This window comes from Oncorhynchus nerka, linkage group LG14 (assembly GCF_034236695.1).
Source record: "Oncorhynchus nerka isolate Pitt River linkage group LG14, Oner_Uvic_2.0, whole genome shotgun sequence".
Taxonomy (NCBI): Eukaryota; Metazoa; Chordata; class Actinopteri; order Salmoniformes; family Salmonidae; genus Oncorhynchus; species Oncorhynchus nerka.
In genome coordinates this window covers 84,883,508-84,910,660 of record NC_088409.1, presented here as the reverse complement: position 1 = coordinate 84,910,660, position 27,153 = coordinate 84,883,508, and the positions used below count along the sequence as shown (strand labels likewise).

General features: G+C 42.5%; 1 protein-coding gene across 2 annotated transcripts; it reads left to right on the top strand.

The window, feature by feature from the left end:
• On the top strand, positions 1 to 26,119 carry LOC115141978 (von Willebrand factor A domain-containing protein 5A-like). Of its 2 annotated transcripts, none has more exons than XM_065000503.1 (18): positions 1 to 153; positions 4,781 to 4,831; positions 4,954 to 5,156; positions 5,432 to 5,654; positions 5,990 to 6,165; positions 9,238 to 9,352; positions 9,995 to 10,170; positions 10,353 to 10,441; positions 11,130 to 11,274; positions 18,650 to 18,729; positions 21,787 to 21,901; positions 22,038 to 22,196; positions 22,385 to 22,488; positions 22,981 to 23,225; positions 23,611 to 23,793; positions 24,545 to 24,702; positions 25,161 to 25,284; positions 25,552 to 26,119. In XM_065000503.1, exons 2-18 carry the CDS (start codon positions 4,789 to 4,791, stop codon positions 25,629 to 25,631), a joined length of 2,418 nt encoding a protein of 805 aa, XP_064856575.1. In that variant the 5' UTR covers positions 1 to 153; positions 4,781 to 4,788; the 3' UTR covers positions 25,632 to 26,119. The 2 variants fall into 2 exon arrangements, with proteins under 2 accessions (XP_064856575.1, XP_029537277.2); XM_029681417.2 differs by having other exon boundaries at positions 22,981 to 23,231.
• The last annotated feature ends 1,034 nt before the right edge of the window (positions 26,120 to 27,153 follow it).

Below are 27,153 nucleotides of genomic sequence, written 5' to 3'. Positions count from 1 at the left end.
CCCTAGCTGCACCATATCCAGTGTGCATTTACAACCCAGGAAGAAGTAGTGTACTCTGATGCATATTCATTCTAAACTAAAGTAAAAACTTGGTATTGTTTTTTATCACTTGGACCAGTAAAGCAGTTTTTGAAAACCATCACAGATTTTAAGGTATGTTACACATGTCTTGTTTGGGATGATTACTTTGTTAACGCATTCAGGTTTTTTAACATTTTGAATTACATTTACTATGTTGTTAGAAATAGACTTTGAACCATCGAATTCGATAGGATCCACATATCACAACATCCTATTTTATGGCGGTTTGCTTTAGCTTGCTAGAATAGATGCACAACAAGTAACATGTGACAACTTCTCAGGGTCTGTTCAACACTGTTCAACATTACAGAACGTTCAGAATGTATCATGTTTATTTACTATGCTTATTATTATAGACTGTTCAACACTGTTCAACGTTACAGAACGTTCAGAATGTATCATGTTTATTTACTATGCTTATTATTATAGACTTCTGTTCAACACTGCTCAACGTTACAGAACGTTCAGAATGTATCATGTTTATTTACTATGCTTATTATTATAGACTGTTCAACACTGCTCAATGTTACAGAACGTTCAGAATGTATCATGTTTATTGAACAGACATTCATCACAGGCTCTACAATTGTTATTATTTGTGTAGTTACACTAACAATTATTATAGTTAACTGTAACAACTAATAGTTAGTGTAATAACAACATGTAACTGGTAGTAATTGCGGTCTGTAAACACAGAGGTGTAACAATGAATGCTTGTTACCACGCTTGTTACAAATGGGAAGGCTTCCACTAAATTCACCAACTTAGTGTTTCACTTATTCTCAGCTGCATACAGTAACAACTGTCACAAAGGTTGTGATCTCTCATGGATGTGCTGGGTGTCTGAGAGATTATAGCCTATGGTCAATAGGCTCTAATTATTTAGCTTTGATGTTAACTGTTCAAACTATATCTCCACTCAGTGTTGTTGCTAGCACTTGTCCCCAAAATAAAGTGTTCCATCTGGATTAACTTGGTTGAGCTCGTAAAAACAGATCAGTAAGTCAACCTCACTGACTGGGATCTAATATGGGTGGCATCCCAGATGTGGAAAAATACATTATTTCAAAGCATAGTACATGAGCAACTACAACAATGAGCTAATGAGGAGCGATTTCGCCTGGCATTCAAAATGTGCACACTCATCAGAACACTGTGGTTCAGAGGAGCTAGCCAACAACACAGCTAGCTTACACAATCCCTTCAAACTGAAGCTGGAAAGACTGCAAACTAGCTGACATTTCTTTGTACATATCCATACAAATTTTGCCAGCTGATTCATGATTTCAACTGGCTGAGAAATGCTGCCTCCCTGCCTGTCTGTCTCATCCCAACACAGTTATTACTATGGGACAGCTGGAGACCGAATTTGAATATTGAAATAATGTCAGAGAGACAGACAGCAAGGTTTATACAAATCTCCACTGTTGCAAACTAAACGTTAGTATAAAAGAAATGTGAGATAATGTCTTGATGCTTTTTATAGTGGAGATCAAGTTTATAAATTGCTTGGCTGGGCTGATGAGACAGTGGATTGCGCAGTCAGATGGATCAGAGTAAATATGCATGTTAATGTCATAGATTTAGCCGGTGGTTACTTGTGGAATGTACACCGGCTGGAATGTGGTTTTAACCAATCAGCATTCAGGATTATACCCACCTGTTGTATAATTATAATGAATGTGTACTTATACAGTAAATTACCCATCTTGATAACATGGCCATCATTTTAAAGGTGCAATATGCAGAAATCGCTCCTCCATTTCCTGGTTGCTGAAATTTCAGTTTATGTGACAAAACAGGCAATGTATAAAGTAGAGAATAATCGTACCATCTAAACTGCTGTGAGATATCTCTGCAAATAACCAAAAATATTGTATTTTCTGTTTGAATCTTGTGTACAAAACCGAAAGTAAAAGACTAAAAAATAAAACTTAAGAACGGGAAGTAAAGAAATAGGGAACATAGGACATATCTTCTGCTTCTGAGACTAGAATGACAGATTAATAACTCACATGAACTCAAACGTGAATTTGGTAGGATCGCCCAAAAAGTTACATATTGTAGCTTTAAAGCTTCTGCAAGTTTCACAATAAGGTACTGAAATGAAGTAAAACTTACAGTAGCTTTAAAATGAGGGGCCAGGTTGTCAGGATGGGTAATACATTCATTACAAGTAAGTACCCCTCAAGATACACATGCTTTTAACTAGCTATGCAGATATTAAATGTACTCTGTGGTGTTTGTCCTCTCACTTGGATTGCGTATCCAGAACCTTTAAAATGAGGGCCAGGTTGTCAGGATGGGTTGTGTACTGTATACGTATACGTATACATTAATTATAACTAAGTACCCCTCAAGAAACACTTTATTTTAACTAGCTAAATCCTGTGTAACAACTAGTAATTACATTGTACTTAGGAAAACATTTAATGTACTATGCTTTGAAATAGTGTGTCTTTTCCTAATCTGGGATGACCAAATTAACCCAGATGGTACACTTAATTTTGGTTGCAAGTGCTAACAATAACGTTGAGTGGAAATATATTTTAAACAGTGCACATTCATGGGTAAGTAATTAGAGCCTATTGAGCATAATCGTGCAGATAGCCAGTGCAATCACGAGGGGTCTCAGACTTCGTGACTGTTGTTACTAAATCGGATGCAGCTGAGAAGAGACAAAAGACTAAGTTGATGAATTTAGTGGAAACCTGCCCATTTGTAACAAGCCTTTGTAATTATAGACGGCAATGACTACCAGTTACATCTTGTTATTGCAGTGTAACTATTGGTTGCTACAGTTAACTGCAATACTTGTAATTAGACTTTAATATGGACCCCTTAAAATGAAGTGTTACCTTATTTAAAATAAAATAAAATCTGCTGTGGTTATTGAATATTCTACCACAGACCAGGATGTGTCGCAGCTGGCCCCGACCTGGAGACCCATGAAGTGGCACACAATTGGCCCAGCGTCGTCTGGGTTCGGGAAGGGTTTGACCGGGATGTTCTTGTCCCATCATGCTCTAGCAACTCCTTGTGGCAGGCCGGGCGCACGCTGACTCATGTTGCCAGTTGTACAGTTTTTCCTCCAACACATTGGTGCTGCTGGCATCCGGGTTAAGCGGGCCGGTGTTAAGGAGCGTGGTTTGGCGGGTCATGTTTCAGAGGACGCATGACTCAACCTTCGCCTCTCCCGAGCCCTTTGGGGAGTTGCAGAGATGAGACAAGATCATATTTGGATTGCAATTGGATAACATGAAATTGGGGAGAAAAAGGGTGTGAAAAAAAATAAACATTTGAATATTCTACAGCTGGTATGATGGGCTAAAGTAACCTAAATCCATGTGTGTGTGTTTGTCCTGAGAAGCTTTTTGCTAAACGTTATTCGAACCCAGGTTGTCAGACAAGTGTGAAATGTTTACTTGCCTCTATAAATCAATTTGTGTCATCCTAAAACTCTGAAATGATGAAATAGCCTACCTGACTAACACCCTCCAGGTGACAGGTAGAGCTACCTCCTGACAAGCAAAATCACCCACTATTGACTATTGCATTCCATCCAATTTCACTAGTCTCATAGAATTAGGAATTAGAACAATTGAATAGGATCTCTATGACTAGTTCAACCAGAGGTTACACAGGATGGACAATGGACAGAGATTGACATTATTGCGTCAAGCTTCTGTGGTCATTTCATTGTTTATTGTTCACAAGAACTCCAAGCTCTGTAATTTCCCTTTTTGCTCAAAGGCCCTTTCGTTTCTCTATTTTCTTTCTCTCTGTATTGTTGTGAAGGGCCCATATGTAAGCATTTCACTGATAGTCTACACCTGTTGTTTCAACGTGGTCTCAGAACATTTCGTATTATTCTGTAAGTAAATCTGAGACATTCCATTTAGTGTGATATGTTACTTTTTTTATGGTAATTTAATTTGTGGATGTCCATCATCCATTTCTTAGAATATGTTACGATTTACAATTTATATGTTATGTTACAAATTACAATTCGTACAATATGTAACGAATTAGTAATTAGCGCAATATGTTACGAATTAAAAAAATGTATGATATGTTACTAATTTTAATTTGTTGTGGCTAACGTCAGCTGGGTGGCTAGGTGGCTAACACTATCTAGGCTAGGGGTTATGGGTTAAGGCTAGGTTAGGAGTTAGGTTAAATGGTTAAGGTTAGGGTTATGTGGAAGGGTTAGCTAACACGCTAAGCAATCGCAAATTAGCTAAAAAGTAGTAAGTAGTTGAAAAGCTGCTAATTAGCTAAAATCCTAAAGTTGTCTGTGATGAGATTCGAACATGCAACCTTTGGATTGCTTGATGTTCATGTTACACGCCTTCAAATCCACTCTGACCAACAACCCTACTATAATTTTTACCTTAAGTAACCTATCTTATGCAACCATACCAAACATAACTTATCATACTAATTTGAGTGTCCCGGATTTACATGTAGTATATTACGTATAGTCTATGAGACCACTGTGGTTGTTTATTTAGCATGTGACAAATACATTTGATTTGATTTGTATGAGGAAATGAGTATGTATGTTCCCTCTCCTAAGAAGACCAATGTTGTATTATTGCCAGGTTTTATCAATATTGATACAGTACAAATCAATATTCCAACAGTGCCTGTTTCCCAGTAAGAGGACAATAATATGACACCTGACTTCCCCATTCAGGTGCCAAAATGGTGAACTGCTGTGGATTGGTAACTGTCAAGAATAAACCAGGTACTGTTTGAAAGCAGAAATGATTGTTTACTTCCATGTCTGTGTGTATTTTCATTCTCCCAGGCATGAGCTCTCATCAGTATCTTGTTTATCTTCTCTCCATCCATCGCTCCCTCTCGCAGTGCCTCTGAAGAGTATTGCTGTGGAGGTGAGTGTCCAGGGGCATGTAGCCACTGTGAGCTCCACTCTGCAGTATGAGAACCAGGAGGAGAGCCCTCTGGAGGCCATCTTTGTTTTCCCTCTACCAGGAGAGGCTGCTGTCTGCAGGTTCAGCGCCAAGATAGGACAGACTGAGGTGGTGGCTGAGGTTCAGGAGAAACAGAAGGTGAGGGAAGATGACAAGTCAACAATGAGACAAAAGCAACAATGCAGATCCACAAAAGTATAATTTGTTGCAGGATTCATAGTTACATAGTTACTACACAGGTTTAAGAACAACTTGGTGTAAAGTCTTACTGTGGGCAACTATACCCAATTTGTTAACCAAGCAGTCTATGACTTGTGGAGCTTCAAGAATCAGTATTATCCTTTTGACAGCTCTCATATCACTATTGTCTCAGGCTGATGATGCGTCCTTGTGTTCCTCTGTCCCCCTCTCAGGCGCGGGAGCAGTATGATGATTTGTTGAGCTCGGGCCAGCAGGCTTTCCTATTGGAGGAGAGTGATGAGAGCCCGGATGTGTTCAAGCTGAGTGTAGGTAGTCTGCCTCCAGGGGAGAAGGCCTCTGTCAGCCTGGACTATGTGACAGAGCTGGCTGTACAGGCTGACGATGGCCTGAGGCTCTGCCTTCCAGCTGTGCTCAACCCCCGCTATCAACCCCAGGGTAAGAACATGGACCCCTGTATGGAGAGACACAAACCACTAATACATCACAGTGCAGAATAAAACCTTGTGGGCAGCAGTGTGACTAGGAACCAGCAGCTGGCCCCATAGGGTGGTGGTCTTCAGTCCTGCTCTTGGAGACCCACAGGGAGTGGTGCAGGCTTTAGTTCCAGTCCAGCTTAAAAACATCTGATTGACGTGTTGTTGAGTTGAAAGGTGGAAGTGCTGGGCTAGAACGAAAACATGCTAATTTGTGGGTCTCTCTCTCCTCTCTATCCTTCTTTCTTCTCTGTCCCTCTACCTCCTCCTCCCTCCCTGACCCCATCTCACTCTAAGGGTCAGACAGTGGTAGTGGTGGCAGTGCCCTGGTTTCCTCGGTGCCCACTGGTTCTGTGCCCTACAGTCTGTCCCTCAGTGCCCGAGTGTCGTCCCTTCATCCCATCTGTAGAGTAGAGTCCAACTGTCCCCTGGACCCGCTCAACTACCTCAACACAGAGAAAACCCAAGCCACGGTACTGTGTGTGTGTGTGTGTGTGTGTGTGTGTGTGTGTGATATACAGTCAAATCAAATTGTATTGGTCACATACACATGGTTAGCAGCTGTTAATGCGAGTGTAGCGAAATGCTTGCGCTTCTAGTTCCGGCAATGAAGTAATTATATAACAAGTAATCTAACAATTCCCCAACAACTACCTAATGCACACAAATATAAAGGTGTGAATGAGAATATGTACAGTTGAAGTCGGAAGTTTACATACACCTTAGCCAAATATATTTAAGCTCAGTTTTTCATAATTCCTGACATTTAATCCTAGTAAAAAATTCCCTGTTTTAGGTCAGTTAGGGTCACCACTTTATTTTAAGAATGTGAAATATCAGAATAATAGTAGTGATTTATTTCAGCTTTTATTTCTTTCATCACATTCCAAGTGGGTCAGAAGTTTACATACACTCAATTAGTATTTGGTAGCACTGCCTTTAAATTGTTTAACTTGGGTAGCCTTCCACAAGCATCCCACAATAAGTTTGTAGGCTTCCTTGCTCACACACTCTTTTTCAGTTCTGCCCACAAATGTTCTATAGGATTGAGGTCAGGGCTTTGAGATGGCCACTCCAATACCTTGACTTTCTTGTCCTTAAGCCATTCTGCCACAACTTTGGAAGTATGCTTGGGGTCATTGTCCATTTGAAAGACCCATTTGCGACCAAGCTTTAACTTCCTGACTGATGTCTTGAGATTTTGCTTCAATATATCCACAAATTTTCCCACCTCATGATGCCATCTATTTTGTGAAGTGCACCAGTCCCTCCTGCAGCAAAGCACCCTCACAACATGAGGCTGCCACCCCCGTGCTTCACGGTTGGGATGGTGTTCTTTGGCTTGCAAGCCTCCCCCCTTTTCCTCCAAACATAAGGATAGTCATTATGGCTAAACAGTTGTATTTTTGTTTCATCAGACCAGAGGACATTTCTCCAAAAAGTACGATCTTTGTCCCCATGTGCAGTTACAAACCGTAGTCTGGCTTTTTTATGTCGGTTTTGGAGCAGTGGCTTTTTCCTTGCTGAGTGGCCTTTCAGGTTATGTCGATATTGGACTCATTTTACTGTGCATATAGATACTTTGTAACTGTTTCTCCAGCATCTTCACAAGATCCTTTAATGTTATTCTGGGATTGATATTCACTTTTCGCATCAAAGCACGTTCATCTCTAGGAGACAGAACGTGTCTCCTTCCTGAGCGGTATGACGGCTGCCTGGTCCCATGGTGTTAATACATCCGTACTATTGTTTGTACAGATGAACGTGGTACCTGCAGGTGTTTTGGAAATTGCTCCCAAGAATGAACCAGACTTGTGGAGGTCTACAATTTCTTTGTTGATTTCTTTTGATTTTTCCCTGATGTCAATGTCACGTTCTGACCTTAGTTCCTTTGTTTTGTCTTTTGTTCTAGTATGGTCAGGGCGTGAGTTGGGTGGGTTGTCTATGTTAGTTTTTCTATGATTGGCCTGGTATGGTTCTCAATCAGAGGCAGCTGTCAATCGTTGTCCCTGATTGAGAATCATATTTAGGTAGCCTGTTTCCGATTGTGTTTTGTGGGTGGGCATTTTCAGTCTTTGTGTGTCTGCACCTGACAGAACTGTTTCGGTTGTTTCTTTGTTTGTTATTCAGTGTTTAGTTTTTTCATTAAATAAGATGAACACTTACCACGCTACGCTTTGGTCCTCACCTTCTTCCCACGACAGCCGTTACAGTCAAGCAAAGAGGCACTGAGTTTGAAGGGTGGCCTTGGAATGCATTGACAGGTACACCTCCAATTGACTCAAATGTTACCCTATCAGAAGCTTCTTAAAGCCATGACATCATTTTCTGGAATTTTCCAAGCTGTTTAAAGGCACAGTCATCTTAGTGTATGTAAACTTCTGACCCACTGGAATTGTGATACAGTAAATTATAAGTGAAATAACCTGTCTGTAAACAATTGTTGGAAAAATTACTTGTCATGCACAAAGTAGATGTCCTAACCGACTTGCAAAAACTATAGTTTGTTAACAAGAAATGTGTGGAGTGGTTGAAAAACGAGTTTTAATGACTCCAACCTAAGTGTATGTCAACTTCAGACTTCAACTATATATAGCCAAGTGGCATAGGCAAGGTGCAGTAGATGGTATGGAATCATGTAGTAACCAAAAAAATGTTAATCAAAATATATTTGAGATTCTTCAAAGTAGCCACCCTTTGCCTTGATGACAGCTTTGCACACTTGGCGTTATCTCAACCAGCTTCATGAGGTAGTCACCTGGAATGCATTTCAATTATCAAATGTGCCTTGTGAAAAGTTCATTTGTGGATTTTCTTTCCTACGTTTGAGCCAATCAGTTGTGTTGTGACAAGGTAGGGCTGGTATACAGAATAAATCCATATTTGGTAAAATACTAAGTTCATATTATGTCAAGAACAGCTCAAATATGCAAAGAGAAACATTAGTCCATTACTTTAAGACATGAAGGTCAGTCAATCTGGAACATTTCAAGAACTTTGAAAGTTTCTTCAAGTGCAGTCACAAAAACCATCAAGCTCTATAATGAAACTGGCTCTCATGAGGACAGCCACAGGAAAGGAAGACCCAGAGTTACCTGCTGCAGACGATGAGTTTATTGGAGTTACCAGCCTCAGAAATTGCAGCCCAAATAAATATTTCAGAGTTCAAGTAACAGACACATCTCAACATCAACTGTTCAGAGGAGACTGCATGAATCAGGCCTTCATGGTCGTTAAGGCAAAGGGTGGCAACTTTGAAGAATGTATAATATAACATATATTTTGATTTGTTTAACACTTTTTTGGGGTTAATACATGATTCCATATGTGTCATTTCATAGTTTTGATGTCTTCACTATTATTCCTCAATGTAAAATTTAAGAAAAACCCCTTGAATGAGTAGGTGTGTCCAAACTTTTGACTGGTACTGTATGTATGTCTGTGTGCGTGCACTCTCACTAGCACCATGAACCATCAGAATCCTTCATAGTTGTTAAATTCCCTCTGACTGCTCTGTCTTCATGTGAATGTTGTTCTAACTGCAGGTCAGTCTGGCTGCAGGTCATCAGTTTGACCGGGACGTTGAGCTGTTGTTGTATTACCAAGACACCCATCAGCCTACTGCTATAGTAGAGGCAGCACAGGCTTCTGCCAAGCCAGGTGAGGGGGGGTGGGTGTACTCTGTTGTAGATGTGTGGATATGAGATCAATGAGTAGTCTAGTCTACTACCTTAATCCATGTTTACATAGTGGGACATGGTGAGACAGAAGATACAGTAGATGCAGAGATGGAGAAAGAGGAGAAAAGCTGTTGAACACTTCTCAATTCAATTCAATTCAATTCAAGGGCTTTATTGGCATGGGAAACATGTGTTAACATTGCCAAAGCAAGTGAGGTAGACAACATACAAAGTGAATATATAAGGTGAAAAACAACAAAAATGAACAGTAAACATTACACATACAGAAGTTTCAAAACAGTAAAGACATTACAAATGTCATATTATATATATATATAATGTATGTACAATGTACAAATAGTTAAAGGACACAAGATAAAATAAATAAGCATAAATATGGGTTGTATTTACAATGGTGTTTGTTCTTCACTGGTTGCCCTTTTCTCATGGCAACAGGTCACAAATCTTGCTGCTGTGATGGCACACTGTGGAATTTCACCCAGTAGATATGGGAGTTTTTCAAAATTGGATTTGTTTTCGAATTCTTTGTGGATCTGTGTGATCTTCTTCTCTTCTTCTTCTTACTTCTCTCTCTCTGTCTGTCTCTCTTTACCGCTCCCAGGCTCTCTGATGGGCGACCCAGTGGTCATGCTGAGCCTGTACCCAGAGTTCCCCAACGATGTGATGTCATCGATGACCTCACTCGGGGAATTCCTTTTTGTTGTGGATCGCTCTGGCAGCATGTCATGCCAAATGCACAATGGGTCTGTGGCTCAGGACCGCATTGGCAGTGCCAGGGTATACACACACACACAACCCTGCACTAGTAAATTAACATCTCCATCTGCACAGGAGTCACCAAGAGGTAGTTTAGAGTGAAATCCAGTACACAGTGGTTACTCTGTATTCTTCTGGTCTTTATGATTGTCCTATATGGTTTATTGAAGAGTAGAGAAACTTGTTGAATTTCTCTCTTGCAGGATACTCTGCTGCTCTTGCTAAAAAGCCTGCCAATGGGCTGCTACTTCAACATCATCGGTTTTGGGTCCAGATATGAGTCCTTCTTTCCGTAAGTGTTCTCTCCTTCCAAACCCTCATCTCAATCAGTTCAAGTCAGTGACACATTTAGCTGTGTCATTCTAGGGTTTTATCATGTATGTTGTACCATGTAGTCCAAATCCAAAGATAATCAGTGACAGTGTTTGACAGTTAATGTTTACATATTTTATTTGATTTCAAATCAAATGTATTTATAAAGCCCTTTGTACATCAGCTGATATCTCCAAGTGCTGTACAGAAACCCAGTCTAAAACCCCAAACAGCAAGCAATGCAGGTGTAGAAGCACGGTGGATTGGAAAAACTCCCTAGAAAAGCCTAAACCTAGGAAGAAACCTAGAGAGGAACCAGGCTATGAGGGGTGGCCAGTCCTCTTCTGGCTGTGCCGGGTGGAGATTATAACAGAACATGGCCAAGATGTTCAAATGTTCATAAATGACCAGCATGGTCAAATAATAATAATCACAGTAGTTGTCGAGGGTGCAGCAAGTCAGCACCTCAGGAGTAAATGTCAGTTGGCTGTTCATAGCGGTCAATTGCTATGAGACCAGCAGTTATTTGGTGACAATTACTTGGCTGACAAAATGTCATGACTGCCACAGCTCTAGGTAGGGTAATATTAAAATGTCCATGTCCTATAATATGTTGTGGTGATGACCCTTGGACCTTCTGTGTGTGTGTGTGTCTATCTGGACATCAGTAAGAGTGTGGAGTACAGCCAGAAGACAATGGATGAGGCTCTGCAGAAGGTGAAGGCAATGAGGGCTGACCTCGGAGGTACAGGGATCCTCCAGCCTTTAAAACATATCTACAGCCAGCCCTGCCTCCCTGACCAGCCCAGACAGGTAACTTACACACCTTACATAAACAAACACCCCATAGATAAATGTGTCTGCACTTTCTGTAACGATGGTTCCATTGAGAAGCTCATGCATTACTTTACTGTGGGTTAATACAGTGATATTAGGGCTGCTCTTTACTGTGGGTTATACAGTGATATTATGGCTGATCTTTACTGTGGGTTATACAGTGATATTATGGCTGATCTTTACTGTGGGTTATACAGTGATATTATGGCTGCTCTTTACTGTGGGTTATACAGTGATATTATGGCTGCTCTTTACTGTGGGTTATACAGTGATATTAGGGCTGATCTTTACTGTGGGTTATACAGTGACCGTAGGGATGATCTTTACTGTGGGTTATACAGTGACAGTTGGGATGATTTTCACAGTGGGTTATACAGTGACAGTTGGGATGATCTTCACAGTGGGTTATACACTGACAGTTGGGATGATCTTTACTGTGGGTTATACACTGACAGTTGGGATGATCTTTACTGTGGGTTATACACTGACAGTTGGGATGATCTTTACTGTGGGTTATACACTGACAGTTGGGATGATCTTCACAGTGGGTTATACACTGACAGTTGGGATGATCTTTACTGTGGGTTATACACTGACAGTTGGGATGATCTTTACTGTGGGTTATACAGTGACAGTTGGGATGATCTTTACTGTGGGTTATACAGTGACAGTTGGGATGATCTTTACTGTGGGTTATACAGTGACAGTTGGGATGATCTTTACTGTGGGTTATACACTGACAGTTGGGATTATTTTCACTGTGGGTTATACACTGACAGTTGGGATTATTTTCACTGTGGGTTATACACTGACAGTTGGGATGATCTTTACTGTGGGTTATACACTGACAGTTGGGATGATCTTTACTGTGGGTTATACACTGACAGTTGGGATTATTTTCACTGTGGGTTATACACTGACAGTTGGGATGATCTTCACAGTGGGTTATACACTGACAGTTGGGATGATCTTCACAGTGGGTTATACACTGACAGTTGGGATGATCTTTACTGTGGGTTATACACTGACAGTTGGGATGATCTTTACTGTGGGTTATACACTGACAGTTGGGATTATTTTCACTGTGGGTTATACACTGACAGTTGGGATGATCTTCACAGTGGGTTATACACTGACAGTTGGGATGATCTTTACTGTGGGTTATACACTGACATTAGGGATGATCCTATTTCATCAACTGTCCCGCTACAGTGAAAATCATTTCTACTGAACAAAAATATAAATGCTACATATAACAATTTCAAAGGTTTACAGTTCACAGTGGTGTAAAATACTTAAGTAAAAATACTTTCAAGTACTACTTAATTCGTTTTTTGGTGTAACTTTACTTTACTATTTATATTTTTTGACTACTTCTACCTCACTATATTCCTAATACACATTGTAATTTTTACTCCATACATTTTCCTTGACAAACCAAAGTACTCATTACATGTTGAATGCTTAGCAGGACAGGAAAATTGTGAAATTCACGCACTTATCAACACACATGGATCTTTTAATTTTGGCGTGTGCCCCTGTCTATCCATACATTTTAAAAACAAGAAATTGGTGCTTTGCTTAATAAGTTATTTTAAATGACTTCTACTTTTAATACTTAAGTATATTTTAGCAATTACATGTACTTTTCATACTAAAGTATATTTAAAACCGAATACTTTTACTCAAGTAGTATTTTACAGGGTGACATTCACTTTTACTTTAATAGAAAGTTACTCATGTATCTATACTTTTACTCATGTATGACAATTGGGTACCTTTTCCACCACTGACAGTTCATAAAAGGAAATCCGTCAATTGAAATACATTGATAAGGCCCTACTCTTATGTTTCACATGACTGGGTAGGGGCGCAGCCATTGGCCCGTCCATTTTGGGGCCAAGCCCACCCACTGGGGATCCAGGCCCAGCCAATCAAATTGAGTTTCACCCTACTAAAGGGCATTATTACAGACAGAAATACCCCCCCCCCCACGTGAGGTAGCTGCATCCCAATATGGTGACCAGAGTATGGGCTAGTGGGTGTGTCTAACGGAAAGTAGTGGGTGTGTCTAAAGGAAAGTAGTGGGTGTGTCTAAAGGAAAGTAGTGGGTGTGTCTAAAGGAAAGTAGTGGGTGTGTCTAAAGGAAAGTAGTGGGCGTGTGGAAAGGAACGGGTGTGTCAAACTCTACTAGAGGTTGGACGGTTTTTATTGAGCTGTGTTTTGTCTTTTGTTTCTTAACATACAAATATTGTACATTGAGCTACAATACCATGAGAGTTAGGACTTCTGTTTTGAAGCCAGAGGAGGAGTGTGAGTCCCATTTCCATGTTAGTTTTACACAAATAACTGTACATTTCCAGTTATAAAACTGAGGGTAGGTATATACTATACTTGAGTATAGCTGCGGGGCTTACGCAAGTCCGAATTTCTGACAGCCTAATTTTCTAGACCTCAATGTTCAGCAACATTTTTAGACAACACTGCAGAACACCTCCCATATGCACACAAACACCGCTGTGGGGCTTACCAGGCACACATTTTGCATCATTTTCAAGACAATGTAGCAGAACAAATATCACAATAAAATAAATCAATGTAGGCTTCCCAAGTGGTGCAGCTGTCTAAGGCACTGTAGACACCCTGGTTCAAATCCAGGCTGCATCACAACCGGCCGTGATTGGGAGTCCCATAGGGCGGCGCACAATTGGCCCGGGTCGTCCGGGTTTGGCCGGTGTATGCCGTCATTGTAAATAATAATTTGTTCTTAACTGACTTGCTTAGTTAAGTAACTAAAAATACTGCAGAACACACGCATGAGAATATATAGGCCTCCTGCCTGTGGTAATATGAAGCACATATTCACATTACAAACTTGTTCTATGCTGTGAAGGTAAAGGGAAACAAATGTCCTACCTTGAGTTTTTAAAACCTCTCACAATGACTCTCCCCATGTCAAATCCATTTAACTCCTGAGAGTCATCTTCTTGCTCGAATCCATGAGTGTGTATGTGACTATGATATTTAACCTTCTAAGGCTGTTCTGAAGACTCTGGCTGTAGTGTCTATTTGTTATTTTATTTTGAGTGTTAACCTAGGTGTCCTCTTTAGCCTTGTCTTCAAGGCTTGCTGCCACCAAATGCGCCTTGGTTCAGGCATGTTCAAAAACCTTCTTTCTGAGGGCTTTTTTTATGTCTGAAGCATAGGATGTTAATTTACCGTACATGCCACACACTCTTTTTCTCGTTTAATCCCTCCAGTCATTTCTAGACCGATGCTCCTTACCTTTTTGCATGTTGTACAGCCCAACTTTGAAATCTGCATGACAAGCTGGGGTTATACGTTTAGTTGTTGAACTGCAAATTGCACCTGCTCCGAGCACTTCGTCAGTTGATGCACTGCTCCCCCAGTTCTCTGGCACGTTCTGGGTTCAATTCACCATCTTTCTCTGTTTTTTTGGACTTAAGAAAAGGCAATCGAATTTCACCTTTTTCTTTTTTTAATTTGGTTTTCCCACGATTCAAATTTATTGGGGAGACGACTAGGTTACGTGATGTGATTTACATAGGGACCTGTTCACTAGCTGACCACCACTACCAAGACCTGTGTCAAGATCAGTTATTTACCCCACTGGTCCTCCCCATAACCTCCATGTACAATGAAAGAGAGCAGGTCTGGAATCAGTGTGGCAGGATAGGATGATTACATAGAAAGATCACTGCGCTTTTACATGATGGTCTTTCTGGGGGGCGGGAGAAATAACGAGGAGACAACTTGATTTAATGCTGACTGCTTTTATTAGAATGTCTACAGTGTGAACAGTGAAATAATGAATGAATCATGCCGTGAGAGGTACCGAATCTGGGCAAATAGGTGCCGGAACAAACAAAGTAAAATCTTCAAAGTAGCCACCCTTTGCCTTGATGACTGCTTTGCACCCTCTTGGCATTTTCTCAACCAGCATCATGAGGTAGTCACATGGAATGCATTTCAAGTAACAGATATGCCTTGTTAAAAGTTAATTTGTGGAATGTCTTTCCTTAATGTGTTTGAGACAATCAGTTGTTGTGACATGGTAGGGGTGGTATACAGAAGAAAGCCCTATTTGGTAAAAGACCAAGTTCATATTATGGCAATAACAGCTCAAATAAACAAAGACAAACGACAGTCCATCATTACTTTAAGGCATGAAGGTCAGTCATTCCAGAAAATGTCAAAAACTTTGAAAGTTTCTTCAAGTGCAGTCGCAAAAACTATCAAGCGCTATGATGAAACTGGCTCTCATGAGGACCGACACAGGAAAGGAAGACCCAGAGTTACCTTTGCTGCAGAGGATAAGTTCATTGGAGTTACCAACCTCAGAAATTGCATCCCAAATTCACAGAGTTCAAGTAACAGACACATCTTAACATCAACTGTTCAGAGGAGACTGCGTGAATCAGGCCTTCATGGTCAAATTGCTGCAAGGAAACCACAACTAAAGGACACCAATAGGAAGATACTTTATTGGGCCAAGAAACACGAGCAATGGGCATTAGACCGGTGGAAATCAAGCAATTGTATTAGTCACATGCGCCGAATACATCTGGTGAAATACTTACTTTCAAGCCCCTAACCAACAATGCAGTTAAAATATGAATAAGAAATAAATGGAACAAGTAATTAAAGAGCAGCAGTAAAATAACAATAGCAAGACTATATACAGGGGGTCCCGATACAGAGTCAACCGGTTAGTCGAGATAATTGAGGTAACATGTACATGTAGCTAGAGTTATTAAAGAGACAATGCATAGATAATAACAGAGAGTAGGAGCGGCGTATAAGAGGGGGTGGGCAATGCAAATAGTCTGGGAGGTAGAAGGCTTGGAGGTAGAAGCTGTTTAGAAGCCTCTTGGACCTAGACTTGGCGCCCCGGTACCGCTTGCCATGCAGTAGCAGAGAGAACAGTCTATGACTAGGGTGGCTGGAGTCCATTTTTAGTGTCTTCCTCTGACACCGCCTGGTATAGAGATCCTGGATGGCAGGAAGCTTGGCCCCAGTGATGTACAGGCCATACGCACTGCCGTCTGTAGTGCATTGCGGTCGCAGGGAGTGATGCAACCAGTTTTTCTTTAAGCAAGAATCAGGAGGATAGAATTATGGTCAGATTTGCCAAATGGAGGGCGAGGGAGAGCTTGGTTACGCTTCTGTGTGTGGAGGAAAGGTGGTTGGTTGCACATTTAACATGCTGATAGAAATTTGGTAAAATGGATTTAAGTTTCCCTGCAATAAAGTCCTCGGCCACTAGGAGTGCCACCTCTGGATTAGTGTTTTCCTATTTTCTTATGGCTAAATACAGCTCATTGAGTGCAGTCTTAGTGCCAGCATCGGTCTGTTGTGGTATGTAGACAGCTAAGAAAAATACAGATAACCCTCTAGGTTGATAGTGTGGTCTACTGCTTATCATTATATACTCCACCTCATGCGAGCAAAACCTGTCCAAATTTGAGATTTTGGGTTCCAACTACCGTGTCTTTGTGAGATGCAGAGTAGGTGAACGGATGATCTCTGTATGTGTAGTTCCCACCGTGAAGCATGCAGGAGGTGTGATGGTGTGGGGGTGATTTGCTGGTGACACTGTCAGTGATTTTATTTAGAGTTCAAGGCACACTTAACCAGGACAATGACCCAACACACCTCCGAGCTCTGTAAGGGCTATTTGACCAAGAAGGAGAGTGATGGGGTACTGCATCAGATGACCTGGCCTCCACAATCACCCAACCTCAACCCAATTGAGATGGTTTGGGATGAGTCGGCCTGCAGAGGGAAGGAAAAGCAGCCAACAAGTGCTCAGCTGTCACGTTCTGACCTTAGTTCCTTTGTGATGTCTTTGTTTTAGTCTGGTCAGGGCGTGAGTTGGGTGGGCAGTCTTATTTTTTCTATGATTTGGTATTTCTGTGTTTGGCCTGGTATTGTTCTCAATCAGAGGCAGCTGTCAATCATTGTCCCTGATTGAGAACCATACTTGGGAAGCCTGTTTTCACCCTTGAGTTGTGCGTGATTATACTTTCTGTTTAGTGTGTGTTGCACCTGACTGAGCTGTTTCGGTTGTGCTTTTTGTTAGAGATTGTTCAGTTTTAAATAAATAACATGAACGAGTACCACGCTGTGCTTTGGTCCTCACCTTCCACCGACGACCGTTCCATCAGCATATGTGGGAACCCCTTCAAGACTGTTGGAAAAGCATTCCAGGTGAAGCTGGTTGAGAGAATGCCAAGAGTGTGCAAAGCTGTCAATTAGGCAAAAGGTGGCTACTTTGAAGAATCTAAAATATAAAACACTACAGGATTCCATGTGTTTTTTCATAGTTTTGATGTATTCACTATTCTTCTACAATGTAGAAAATAGTAAAAACAAAGAAAAACCCTTGAATGAGTAAGTGTTCTAAAACTTTTGACCGGAAGTGTAAATGGTTATCAATATTAGTTATTTTTTGTTTATGCTACTTTTCTTACTTGAAATAAAATAATGTAAGCAAAACTAAATGGCCACGTAGCTACTGCCGGCCACACGATCGTGATACACATCAGGAATCACTTCCAAGTCGGCATGCACAACACAGGAGCACTAATTGCAGGCTTACTATCGACTCGTATCCCAATCAGCCACGCAAAACTATCTCAAGTGAAAGCAAATCTGCCCAATTAGCTGATTCGGTTTCCATACATCCTCTCTCGAAACACCCACTCGCCCATACCCTGGTTGTCATATTGGGCTGCAGCTACCCATACTTGCCCCACGTTGGGCACCAATGTAACATGTGTCTCCCACGGGGGCAACCAAGGTCTTAGACCAAGAGTGAGCACACACAGATTTTTTTTTAAAGTTCGCAGGCGGGGCTACCTCATCACATGAACATGACTGACTCATGTCCGCTACTCATGCACTCCACTACAATGGCATGTTTAGTTACATCCAAACAAACAGTATATTTTGTGTGTGTGGTATTTAGATTACCATGCCTTTCTTACTGGGACAGCAAATAGACCTGTGTTTTTGGTTACTGAGGAAACATTCTCTGTATACTTCAGGGCTGCATGTTTAAAAAATTATTGTTAACCTTCTATTTAACTAGGCAAGTCAGTTAAGAACAACATCTTATTTACAATGACAGCCTACCGGGGAACTGTGGGTTAACTGCCTTCAAGGGCAGAACAACAGATTTTTACCTTGTCATGTCAGGGATTCGATCCAGCAAACTTTCGGTTACTGGCCCAATGCTCTGACCGCTAGGCTACCTGCTGCCCCAGGGGCTGTGCATACCTTGTTTAACATTAACACATGATGAACATACCCTCTCTGTCGTCCTCAGCTCTTCTTGTTCACTGACGGTGAGGTGTGGAACACCAAGGAAGTGCTGGATCTGGTGAAGGCAAATGCCGGCTCTCACAGGTGGGCCCACAATCACTGTTTCCCCTATCATTACCTAGCTATGGGAGCCCTGCTTTAAATAACTCTGTTACCTCCCACCTGAAAGGTAAGGGACAGTTCAAAAATTACTGTTATGGGGGAGTTGTCCACAATAGGGGAGGGTAGTGGTGTTTTTATTGGGCGCAGGGGAGGCTTGTGGTGTTTTTATTGGGTGTAGGGGAGGGTTGTGGTGTTTTTATTGGGCGTAGGGGTGTAACGGTTTTCTTTAGGTGAAGTAGAGGCGGACCAAAATGCAGCGTGGTTGTTATTCATTGTACTTTAATAAACTGTACACGAATAAACAAAACAACAAACGTGGAAAACCTAAAACAGTCCTATCTGGTGCAAAACACAGAGACAGGAACAAACACACAGTGAAACCCAGGCTACCTAAATATGGTTCCCAATCAGAGACATTGACTAACACCTGCCTCTGATTGAGAACCATATCAGGCCAGACATAGAAATAGACAAACAAGACATCCAACATAGAATGCCCACTCAGATCACACCCTGACCAACCAAAACATAGAAACATACAAAGCAAACTATGGTCAGGGTGTGACAAGGGGAGGGTTGTGATGTTTTTATTGGGCGCAGGGGAGGGTTGTGGTGTTTTTATTGGGCGCAGGGGAGGGTTGTGGTGTTTTTATTGGGCGCAGGGGAGGGTTGTGGTGTTTTTATTGGGTGCAGGGGAGGTCGTGGTGTTTTTATTGGGCGCAGGGGAGGGTTGTGGTGTTTTTATTGGGCGCAGGGGAGGGTTGTGGTGTTTTTATTGGGCGCAGGGAGGGTTGTGGTGTTTTTATTGGGCGCAGGGGAGGGTTGTGGTGTTTTTATTGGGTGCAGGGGAGGTCGTGGTGTTTTTATTGGGCGCAGGGGAGGTAGTGATGTTTTTATTGGGTGCAGGGGAGGGTAGTGGTGTTTTGATTGGGCGTAGGGGAGGGTAGTGGTGTTTTTATTGGGCGCAGGGGAGGATAGTGGTGTTTTTATTGGCTGCAGGGGAGGGTTGTGGTGTTTTTATTGGGCGAAGGGGAGGATAGTGGTGTTTTTATTGGCTGCAGGGGAGGGTTGTGGTGTTTTTATTGGCTGCAGGGGAGGGTTGTGGTGTTTTTATTGGGTGCAGGGGAGGTAGTGGTGTTTTTATTGGGCGTAGGTGAGGTAGTGGGGTTTTTATTGGGCGCAGGGGAGGGTTGTGGTGTTTTATTGGCTGCAGGGGAGGATAGTGGTGTTTTGATTGGGCGTAGGGGAGGGTAGCGGTGTTTTTATTGGGCGCAGGGGAGGATAGTGATGTTTTTATTGGCTGCAGGGGAGGTAGTGGTGTGTTTATTGGGCGTAGGGGAGGTAGTGGTGTTTTATTGGGCGCAGGGGAGGGTTGTGGTGTTTTTATTGACTGCAGGGGAGGATAGTGGTGTTTTTATTGGCTGCAGGGGAGGGTTGTGGTGTTTTTATTGGGCGTAGGGGAGGTAGTGGTGTTTTTATTGGGAGCAGGGGAGGTAGTGGTGTTTTTATTGGGCGCAGGGGAGGTAGTGGTGTTTTTATTGGGCGCAGGGGAGGGTTGTGGTGTTTTATTGGCTGCAGGGGAGGATAGTGGTGTTTTTATTGGCTGCAGGGGAGGGTTATGGTGTTTTTATTGGGCGTAGGGGAGGTAGTGGTGTTTTTATTGGGAGCAGGGGAGGTAGTGGTGTTTTTATTGGGCGCAGGGGAGGTAGTGGTGTTTTTATTGGGCGCAGGGGAGGGTTGTGGTGTTTTTATTGGCTGCAGGGGAGGTAGTGGTGTTTTTATTGGGCTGTAGGGGAGGTAGTGGTGTTTTTATTGGGCGTAGGGGAGGGTTGTGGTGTTTTATTGGCTGCAGGGGAGGTAGTGGTGTTTTTATTGGCTGCAGGGGAGGTAGTGGTGTTTTTATTGGGCGTAGGGGAGGTAGTGGTGTTTTTATTGGGCGCAGGGGAGGGTTGTGGTGTTTTATTGGCTGCAGGGGAGGATAGTGGTGTTTTTATTGGCTGCAGGGGAGGGTAGTGGTGTTTTTATTGGGCGCAGGGAAGGTAGTGATGTTTTTATTGGGCGCAGGGGAGGTAGTGGTGTTTTTATTGGCTGCAGGGGAGGTAGTGGTGTTTTTATTGGGCGTAGGGGAGGTAGTGGTGTTTTTATTGGGTGCAGGGGAGGTAGTGGTGTTTTTAATGGCTGCAGGGGAGGTAGTGATGTTTTTATTGGCTGCAGGGGAGGTAGTGGTGTTTTTATTGGGCGCAGGGGAGGTAGTGGTGTTTTTATTGGGCGCAGGGGAGGTGGTGGTGTTTTTATTGGGCACAGGGGAGGTGGTGGTGTTTTTATTGGGCGCACGGGAGGGTAGCGAGCAATGTCCCTTCCAAGCTGCACGCGAAAATCAGATTTCCTCTTGCTGATCACTGTCTCCAACCGGCTCTGATCGTAGTGTAATGAGACGGGCAGGGAGAGGGAGCGCAGCTCACCTTTCTGGCCCGTAGCCCTGCGTGGCATCCACTGTGCCACAAAACATGCTGCAGTGGTAAAGATGATATCCACATTTATAAACACAGGGTCTCTACTGGTATTTGTGCTGGAAATCATTATTTTTGCATTAATACCGAATATGTGTACATGTGGAAAAATATAAAAGGGGATGGTCATGTGAAAATATTTTCAAACATTGGGAAATCTAGGGTTTCTAGGGTTTCAATAGAGTTTGTTACAGAGGCCATTGCACCTGTCTGGAAAGTAAAGCCATCTTTGTCTACAAGGTTCTAACCACTGGTCTTTTTGACTCAAAAGATACATTGTTAAACTTAATCGAATGTAAACCTATCCAATCTGGTTGTGGGCAGCAGTGTGGGAGATTATGTAGGTTAGGGGTTTTTCACCCCTGTGAGAACACACAAGCTTCTGTATTGATGATTCTTCCTGTACAGTTATGTTTTAATTCAGTCAGCCCACAAGCACAAGAAAACGAAACCAGTGATTTGTTTGATAGCCTTATTTTGGTATTTGACAACAACAATAATAGTGTTTCCCTGGGTGTGTCCCTGCCAGGTGCTTCTCCTTTGGGATTGGAGAGGGGGCCAGCTCTGCTCTAATCTTTGGGGTGGCCAAGCAGGGCGGAGGGCACGCACAGTTTATCACAGGACAGGACAGGATGCAGCCCAAAGTAAGAGAGTGAGAGAGTAAGAGGGTGGGAAAGTGTGTGTGTGCATACGTAAAGAGGGCTGTATTGATTAGAAATGTGTTTTCATCACCTGCCTTCTTCTCTACCGCTTCTTCTCTCTCCCTCTTCCCTCCCTCAGGTGATGCAGTCCCTCCGGTTTGCCCTGCAGCCGGCTGTGGTGGACATCTCAGTCAAGTGGAATGTCCCAAAGGGGGTGTCTGTCACCCCTCTGTCTCCACCAATCAGAGTGCTCTTCCAGGGTCAAAGGGCACTGCTGTATGCCCAGCTCACTGGGAAGGTTAGGGCTCTGCCTTCTCCTGTTATGAGTGTTAATATTGTTTATGTCAATGTTCAAAGCGCACTGGAAAGGTCATAACTATTTGTTTGGTCAAGGTCCACGTGTTTCACTCAACCCCATATTTCCTTGTTTTCTCTCTATATCGTTCTGTCTCTCTGTCTTTCTCTTTCCCTATCTCCTTATCTCAGAGCTCAGGGGACACAGAGGGCTCAGTGACAGTGAAGTACAGCCTGGCTGAGCAGCCTGTTGAGAACCAGCTGAGCTTCAGTCTCAAGCCTGCAGAAGACACTGGGTAAAAACAGCACTGTTTTTACTGTTTACGGTGTGCAGGCCTTGGTCAGATACATTAAGGGAATGTGCAACCACTTACAGACAAGACTGCCATGACGCTCCATTAACAGAAACAGTGCCAGCACTACTAATGCATTTCATCTATGTTGTATGATTTGATACATTTAGTAGGTACCCCCATCCCATCATCAATCCTCCCCTCTTAATCTCTCTATCCCTCCTCTCCCCCACTCCACCATCTTAATCTCTCTATCCCTCCTCTCCCCCACTCCACCATCTTAATCTCCCTATCCCTCATCTCCCCACTCCACCATCTTAATCTCTCTATCCCTCCTCTCCCCCACTCCACCATCTTAATCTCCCTATCCCTCCTCTCCCCCACTCCACCATCTTAATCTCTCTATCCCTCCTCTCCCCCACTCCACCATCTTAATCTCTCTGCCCCTCCTCTCCCTCACTCCACCATCTTAATCTCTCTATCCCTCCTCTCCAGACTGACCGTCCACAGGCTGGGGGCTCGAACCCTGATCCGCTCCCTGGAGATGGAAGAGAGACAGGGGGATGGAAAGAAGAAGGGAGTGCAAGAGAAGGTGGTAGAGCTCAGCGTCCAATCAGGAGTGAGCAGTGTCTTTACTGCCTTCATCGCTGTCCACAAAGTAGATGGAGAGGCTGTGCAAGGACCAATGCTACTCAGACAAGTCCCCACGCCAAGTGTGTGTGTGTCTGTGAAAAGAAATGGTCTGTGTAAGGAAATGATTTTTTGTAGATATTGTGTAAACAGCACAAAATATATGTATAAAAATGTTTACATTTTATTTAAATAGGCAAGTCAGTTAAGAACAAATTCTTATTTACAATGAAGGCCTAGGAACAGTGGGTTAACTGCCTTGTTCAGGGGCAGAACGACAGATTTTTACCTTGTCAGCTCGGGGATTCGATCTAGCAACCTTTCGTTTACGCTCTAACCACGAGGCTCCCTGCTGCCCCAAATAAATAAGTGGTAACCCGAGCTGCAGTGTCACAAACGGTGCCCTCTGCACATGTAAGCCTCAGTGTTTAGTTATAAATGTGTTGTGTGTTTTCCTTTGTTTGTAACCCAGTGACCCGTGTGTTTCTTTCTCAGCATTGTTTAAAACCTCCATGTCCAGGAGGATGGTGTGTGGTGCGGCTGTGAACATGTATATGCCCAAAAAGATGAATTTCGATGTCCAAGCTGATCAAGGTCAAGGTCAAAGATTATTAAAAGGATCAAGGCCAATGTATGGCAAAAAGAGAAGGAGTCCAAGATCTGAGCGTCGAAGCACTGGTCAGCACTCAGTCTATTTGGTTAAGAAACAAATTGCATGACTCATGCTCATGCCTCTATTTCAATATGCTTCCTATCACTATTATGAGTAAATAATATTTAGACTAAACCCTGTTAATATGATCCCTGTTCATCTGTATTTAGATTGTGATCTGATAGGTTCATGTTTAAAGGCTGCATGTTTTGATGAAACTACATGTCTTTATTCATTTCAGGTTCAATTCAAATGATAATTACATTTGACAATATCCGGAATTGACAATACACATTTTATATATTTTTTTCCTTTTCACATCATGGCTTTTACAGAAATGTTGGAAAGAACATTGTAAATGTTGAATTATTTTGGGTATTGAATTGTAATATTGAATTGTGATCTGCTATTGATAGACTTTTTTTGTGGATGGGAATGTACAAAACAAACATTACCCATTTACATTAGTTTTCTGGTTTGGAGACCTGAATTATTAGACTGTGACCAAGACTCTTGCAAAGTGTTAATATCTGTGTTAAACTCATTTCAAGTACAATTCCCATGTGAATAACAGGTAACACAGTTTGATACTCCCCAAAGTGTATCTATTTATTGTGATTGTATTACTCAAGCCCAGTACAAGGACTTTACCACTGTTTTTAGGGTTTGGGTTTGGGTGACCCAGTTAGCCACTGGTGCTATAATATTTAGGTATTAGGTAAAAACCGTTTTGGTCAGTTGTAACCGTTCTGACTATTTGTTGTCCTGTCCCATCAGACTTAGACTGTCCAGCCACAGCCTCTAATCCTGTGAAGGACCCTCTCCTCCAGCTGATCTCCCTCCAGAAGGCCTCTGGTTCCTGGGTCCTGGAGGCAGCGTTGGCTGAGGTACTGGGGAAGACTGAGGAGGAAGTGGCCAAGCCAAAGCCTGCACCGGTAGGTCCACAGAAATAAACTGAGACTCAGCAATATGAGCGTGCTGCAAGACTCTGCACTCACACAGACTACCTGCACATATATTCTGTAGAATGACCATCAGCTCTGGACAATGGCATGATGACCATTGAACTGAATCTCACCATGATTCCCATGTCTCAGTATCCTTATCTTCTGCCTGTTTACTCTCTTTCTCATCATCTTTCTCTTTCCCTTACTCTCTTTTTCTGTCTGTGTGTCTGTGTGTCTGTGTGTCTGTCTGTCTGTCTGTCTGTCTGTCTGTCTGTCTGTCTGTCTGTCTGTCTGTCTGTCGCTGTCTGTCTGTCTGTCGCTCTCTCTCTCTGTCTGTCTGTCTGTCTGTCGCTGTCTGTCGCTCTCTCTCTCTGTCTGTCTGTCGCTCTCTCTCTCTGTCTGTCTCTCTCTCCCCATCTGTCTTTCTGTCCCTTTCTCTCTCTCAGGTGGACCAGGAGGTGTGGGCCACGGTTCTAGCCCTGGTATGGCTCTATGGGTTCAAGATGGAGGCTCAGGAGGAGTGGCAGTTTCTGGCCATGAAGGCAGTATCATGGATCCAGGCTCAGAAAGGTAGCTATTGCTTACTCTCATAGTCCTGGCATCTAAAATTTTGGCTTCATCTAACCTGATTGGAAATAAATTGTTTCGGTGAAAGCAATTTCCTGGTTGGGATCCACTGTATTACTTAATCTGTCTATTTTGAGTATAATCAATCATTCACAATACAATGTTGGTGGTATTTTGTCTTCTAACAAGTGTTTGAAGATACATTTTGCCCACCCTTGTCCCCATGATTCCACAATATAGTGATACCTGTCCTGGTGATGTGTGTTTCAGCGGCCAGTGTGTCCGAGTGTGTCCAGGCTGGAAACATCCTTCTGGGTTGCCAGGTGCAGAAAGACACATTGGGGCTCTGAGAGGTTCACACTGCCTGTCCTCATTCTGTCCCCCACGCTCCTGCTACTCTGTCTGGGGTCAGATATACACACAACCCAACCTGCTCCTGGTCCCCTCAAAGCAAAATGGTGGAACTAGCTACTGTCCCGGTCTGAACAAGCCTAATTATCAACCTCTCACCTATATTAGCCTACTGTCATTTAATATAGGGGCACTTATGTATCTCAATGTATTGGTTGTTATTAACATATCAACATGAATCTATGTATTACATATACAGCTATACTTGTTAGACTTTGCTTTGGTTCTCAATTCAATAGGCTACTGGAAACTATGTGTTAACTGTACTTGTCATCACTATCCAAAATGCTTGGTAAAATGGAAAGCTAGATGAGTGCCTTTCCGAGTGCCTTTACTGTGTGATCATGTAACACTGTCTATATTCATGCATTTCCTCATATTTTACCACTGTACTTTAAAATCAGATGATAAAATCAATGATATTCTACATGTTGATTGGTCATTTTATCTGTTTTATTTTATTACATTTTTTTGCCCTTTTTCTCCCCAATTTCGTGGTATCCAATTGTTTAGTAGTACTACTATCTTGTCTCATTGCTACAACTCCCGTACGGGCTCGGGAGAGACGAAGGTTGAAAGTCATGCGTCCTCCGATACACAACCCAACCAAGTCGCACTGCTTCTTACATTTTTTCTCAGTCGCTTTGGTGCATTTCTTAGATCAAAAGTGCAATTCTTGAAACTACTTGTACAAATTCCAAATCATCTAGTCACTTGTGCACATCATTAAAGCAATTTCTTATTCCTTTTGAGCAAATTGCAATTGATAATGTACAAGTGTCAGCTTTTTTCCACATTATCAATTGCTCATGTCATGTTGATCAAAATGTAGTAGATGGTTCTCTGTTGAATAGTTTTACCCCTCAAAACATCTAGGCATTAGTTCCTTGCATAAGCCATTACATGCAAAATTGTTGAACTATTTGTCATAAACTGTCAAGCATAGTTTTACACATTTCTATTAGACCTTTTGTACAAAAACGTGAATTGATGAATCGTGCAGGTGAAATTGACCCTCACTCATGAAGGAATGTAAAGTGTTAGTTCAACCAACAATCAACCAGTTGTCTAAATTTCTCAAAGGTGCATCTCATGAAGAATCAATTGGCAAGCATATATAGACAGACCAAAAACACAGAGTTGCAATTTTCCAATAATGGATGGACCAGGAAATGAACAGGGTCAACAGCCAAGAGGAGGAGGAAGAAGAGGAGCAAGGATGCATGGTGGAAGGCAAAACAGAGGAAGAGGCAGAAGAGGACATAGGCTCCACCCGGCACAGCCAGAAGAGGACTGGCCACCCCTCACAGCCTGGTTCCTCTCCAGGTTTATAATCTCCACCCGGCACAGCCAGAAGAGGACTGGCCACCCCACATAGCCTGGTTCCTCTCCAGGTTTATAATCTCCACCCGGCACAGCCAGAAGAGGACTGGCCACCCCTCATAGCCTGGTTCCTCTCCA

Excerpts from the sequence above, each read along its gene's own strand:
- LOC115141978 (XM_029681417.2), top strand. The coding sequence starts at position 4,789 with ATGGTGAACTGCTGTGGATTGGTAACTGTCAAGAATAAACCAG. Across the intron at positions 22,197-22,384 it reads ATGCCCAGCTCACTGGGAAG|AGCTCAGGGGACACAGAGGG; the intron begins GTTAGGGCTCTG and ends TCCTTATCTCAG. Across the intron at positions 23,232-23,610 it reads TGTGAAAAGAAATGGTCTGT|CATTGTTTAAAACCTCCATG; the intron begins GTAAGGAAATGA and ends TTTCTTTCTCAG.